At 41.2% G+C, this 4,817-nt stretch overlaps 1 protein-coding gene across 1 annotated transcript; it reads right to left on the bottom strand.

Annotated features, from left to right (window-relative positions):
- Positions 1–1,745: 1,745 nt before the first annotated feature.
- Positions 1,746–3,809, bottom strand: LOC121841353 (polyubiquitin-B-like). The gene is made up of 2 exons (XM_042308980.1): positions 3,660–3,809; positions 1,746–2,993 (listed from the first exon to the last, which is right to left on the bottom strand). Exon 2 carries the CDS (start codon positions 2,983–2,985, stop codon positions 1,840–1,842), a length of 1,146 nt encoding a protein of 381 aa, XP_042164914.1. The 5' UTR covers positions 2,986–2,993; positions 3,660–3,809; the 3' UTR covers positions 1,746–1,839.
- Positions 3,810–4,817: the final 1,008 nt, after the last annotated feature.

The following is a 4,817-nucleotide window of genomic DNA, read 5'->3' as shown; positions in this document are numbered from 1 at the left end:
GGTTTGCTTAATATAAGGTATTTGATGTATATGTATATAATTTACTTGAACTTTTTACCGTTACTCAAATATGACAATTGAGCCCCCCAAGGCTGTCATCAAGGCAAAGGGTGGCTCCTTTGAAGAAAATATCAAATCTATTTTGATTTACTTAACACTTTTGGGGTTACTACATGATTCCATGTGTTATTTCATAGTTGTGATGTCTTTACTATTATTCTACAATGTAGAAAATGTTTTTTTTTTTAAAAAGAAAAACCCTTGAATGAGTATGTGTCAACTTTTGACTGGTCCTATGTATTTTGGATCAATTGTTGTGTGGTGAAAAATGTCTCCAAACCAAATGAATGCACAATAAAAAGCTTTGAATATACAACTTGCTACATTACTAGTGTTACCAGTTTGGAGTTTTGTGTAAAAAGTTTAGAAAATTCACCACATACACCAAAGCATAGAAAATAACTTTAATGCTCCATTCCATACACTGCAGCTTTGGTTTGTTTTAATGAGTCAACAGGGGGCAGTAAAAGCTCATTAACAGGAATTCAGGTACAAAACAGTACTAACTGCCTGTGACCCTTATTTTTACATTTGGTGTCAGGGAGTATTGAACTACATATCGTTTAACTTGTCATTTTACAATGTTGCAGTTGCTTGGTCATTGAACTAAATGCAAATATTGGTAGTGTTTTCAGTAGTGAATTACTTTCTCGCTATGCAGCGGTGTAGCTAAGTATTAGAACTACATTAGTTTTGCAAAAATAAAATGTGGGTGAAGAAAGCAATTGTGTTTTTTATAACTAAGCCAAGATAAACCACAGCCTGTTTCCAATGGGAGCAAATTAATCCTAGTGGGAGAGCCTATTGGCACCTTCTAGCATGTATGTGGATATTTTGGCAGGTAGCCTAATGGTTAGAGCTTTGGACTAGTACCCGAAAGGTTGCAAGATTGAATCCCAGTTGGCAAGTTAAAATCTGTCGTTCTGCCCCTGAACACGGTTCCTAGGCCATTATTGAATTTGTTCGCGACATGCCTAGTTAAAGGTCAAATAAAATCTTCCATTAGAACGCCTACTGAAGTACACGCCCATGCATCTTAAAAGTTGTGGAAACTTAAGCAAAGGGTAGTCTCACTTGAAACTGGTGTCTAAATTACATTCAGGTAGCATAACCCCAAAGTGATCTCTTGCGATTTGTAGTTTGACTCTTCAGATTTATATTCTTACAAAGTACATTTAGTTAAGACTAGTTGATTCCAGTGGGAACCAATTGGTAGCATGGTATACTACATTTTCAGAGCAGCTTCCAACACATTGTCTTCCCCTTTTACCCACCATTGAAAACTAAATCCTAGTGGAGTTGATCTGACAGGAAAATAAACTGCTCCTTGCCATCAGTGTGGCAGAGGTTGATTTGGCGCATGAGACTAGGAATAGAGTGGCTACATTGTCAAATACATCCCATGTAGACCAGATGGGTTGAGTCTCTCCAGCTTTAAAACCAGTGACGTAATACCATGGCAGAATTAATTTGACAAATACTCAACCATCCTGCGATACATCGCCATAAATAGGGCCTTGGTAAGTACTTAGTGTGAAATGCTCTTGACCACTCATAGGCGGCTGTATTTTGTACGTCTTATAGCATGCCTTCACTGCAAGTGTGAATTAATGTACCATCTTCCTATACTTCATAAGTTCCATTGTTTTGTATCAGAACATTTCAGAAATCTATAAACACTGAAATTAATTGCATTCATTTAGCCTTTAATGACTTCAATAAAAAACAAACATGTGAAAAAAAACTGAACATTTGCCAGAACAGAAGCAGGGGAAACTTTTACTGTCCTCCCCTGAGACGCAGCACAAGGTGGAGTGTGGACTCTTTCTGGATGTTGTAGTCGGAGAGGGTACGGCCATCTTCCAGCTGCTTGCCAGCGAAGATCAGACGCTGCTGGTCTGGGGGGATGCCCTCCTTGTCCTGGATCTTGGCCTTCACATTCTCAATGGTGTCACTGGGCTCCACTTCTAGTGTGATGGTTTTACCAGTGAGGGTCTTGACGAAGATCTGCATGCCTCCCCTGAGACGCAGCACAAGGTGGAGGGTGGACTCTTTCTGGATGTTGTAGTCAGAGAGGGTACGGCCATCTTCCAGCTGCTTGCCAGCGAAGATCAGACGCTGCTGGTCTGGGGGGATGCCCTCCTTGTCCTGGATCTTGGCCTTCACATTCTCAATGGTGTCACTGGGCTCCACTTCTAGTGTGATGGTTTTACCAGTGAGGGTCTTGACGAAGATCTGCATGCCTCCCCTGAGACGCAGCACAAGGTGGAGGGTGGACTCTTTCTGGATGTTGTAGTCGGAGAGGGTACGGCCATCTTCCAGCTGCTTGCCAGCGAAGATCAGACGCTGCTGGTCTGGGGGGATGCCCTCCTTGTCCTGGATCTTGGCCTTCACATTCTCAATGGTGTCACTGGGCTCCACTTCTAGTGTGATGGTTTTACCAGTGAGGGTCTTGACGAAGATCTGCATGCCTCCCCTGAGACGCAGCACAAGGTGGAGGGTGGACTCTTTCTGGATGTTGTAGTCAGAGAGGGTACGGCCATCTTCCAGCTGCTTGCCAGCGAAGATCAGACGCTGCTGGTCTGGGGGGATGCCCTCCTTGTCCTGGATCTTGGCCTTCACATTCTCAATGGTGTCACTGGGCTCCACTTCTAGTGTGATGGTTTTACCAGTGAGGGTCTTGACGAAGATCTGCATGCCTCCCCTGAGACGCAGCACAAGGTGGAGGGTGGACTCTTTCTGGATGTTGTAGTCGGAGAGGGTACGGCCATCTTCCAGCTGCTTGCCAGCGAAGATCAGACGCTGCTGGTCTGGGGGGATGCCCTCCTTGTCCTGGATCTTGGCCTTCACATTCTCAATGGTGTCACTGGGCTCCACTTCTAGTGTGATGGTTTTACCAGTGAGGGTCTTGACGAAGATCTGCATCTTTACACCTGAATAGACAGTGAAACTTAATTATTAAAGCGCACCACTGACATCCATATCCGCAAGATGAAAATATTACACTTTGCTAGCTACTGGGATGAAGTAATACAAACAGAAAAATATTTGTATTGCATGCATTTACTTTCATGAAAGTCTGTCCAAAAGCATACGTAACAATTGTTTGAACTGCGTAGCGGTCGTTTGGCTTCCGAATTCGATCGGGCGCCATTTTGTCCAGCCAGCTAAAAATACTGTAATGAAACGGGCAGGGAGCAGGTCTCGAACCCTCGGAAAAAAAGCATGCGCGTGCGGCAGAGTCGATTTCCGCGCTTATAAACCCAGGGTCGTTACAATACGTTAACGAAAGAAGGAGAAAAATTGTGGAGAAAAAAAAACGGACAACCATAGTCATGGATAGCAAACTTGTAAATGGTAAGCCATACGAGGCGTATAGTAACAAGCCTTTATTTAAATAAATATGCCTTTATTTAAAGTAGGGTACAAAATCAAAATATTTTGTAAGGGAAGGGTGAAAGACTACGGTTGGTGAACAAAACCATTCGACAAAACTAGGTCAAGCCGTAACGTTAACAACTCTAGCACAGTAGTTAACACATGAATATCTGTAAAATACAAAAGTTCAACTAATATCAATATCGAATGTATCTACTTACGATTAACCTCGAAGTAAATGTAACGTACACGTCTTCTTAGACACTGTTCTTGCTTCTGTGTTCAATATGATTCACGAAAGGCGCGGACACTTTATTTATACTAAGAAAACATTGCGACGTGGAAAAGTGTCATGTGACAATATCCATCCGCGATTGAAAATATAGTCCGTGCCTTAACCTTAAACTTACACTATACATTTAATTAATTCATTTTGATTCGAATAAATACACATATAACACATACACGAATTATCGATTAGGAAAATATGATTTTAAAACAATTACTCTCGGCGGAGTTACATTTATTTAATGTGTGCTGAGATGTCTCTAGAAATTGCTAGAACCACCCACATCAAGAACCCCCTCCCCGTAAGTCTGTGATTGGACGCTTATATTGTTTGTCTGAACAACGATTGGTGGATACTGTGTCGGTAATGTGACTTTTTTCAAACCAGTCTGACTGTACCATGAACTGTGTCAACAACACTGATATGTTGGAAAAGCCAGCTACATAAAAAAACAAACGTGATTTGTGTCATTTGAGATTTTAGAAACTGTAAAAACTGTTTTAGGCTCAAATTATTATTTCATTTGTTTCCACGTCACAATCTTTTCTAGGTATAAATACAGTATCAGTGTTGAGGGATAATTAATGAAACAATGGAAACGTTTGACACTTCTTGTGTGTTATGCATGTGTTATGTCTCATCTCCTATTGATATAGGTCTACTCATATCAACACCAAGACACACCCTTCATTCACGCTTTAAGGCACAACCTGTTCAATACAATTATTTGTCAGTTGTCACATTTGTTTCATATCAACATAATACATAGAGAGCAAATGTCATGGCATTTCCCAATCCTAAACATACTTCTTAATGTAGAGCAGAAACTTGTAGCATGAGGTCCAGCCTCCAGCATATGAGAACATGTTTCCCAGCTTTATCTGCACAAGTAAAGTATGTCAGGTTGAAGCTGACACTACTACCAGTACAGGTGTCTCTCTACCTTTATTGCTCTATAGAGCACCTCCATGAGAAATGAATGAGAAATTCAGAGATATAAAGCAGAATGAGGGGGAAAAAAACATACAGACATGAAGGACCAAACTATTTTCAGACAGAACAACTTTATTGGCTATTTACAGTGCATGGT

Source organism: Oncorhynchus tshawytscha, linkage group LG30 (genome assembly GCF_018296145.1).
Source record: "Oncorhynchus tshawytscha isolate Ot180627B linkage group LG30, Otsh_v2.0, whole genome shotgun sequence".
NCBI lineage: Eukaryota > Metazoa > Chordata > Actinopteri > Salmoniformes > Salmonidae > Oncorhynchus > Oncorhynchus tshawytscha.
This window is presented reverse-complemented; position numbering and strand designations above follow the sequence as displayed.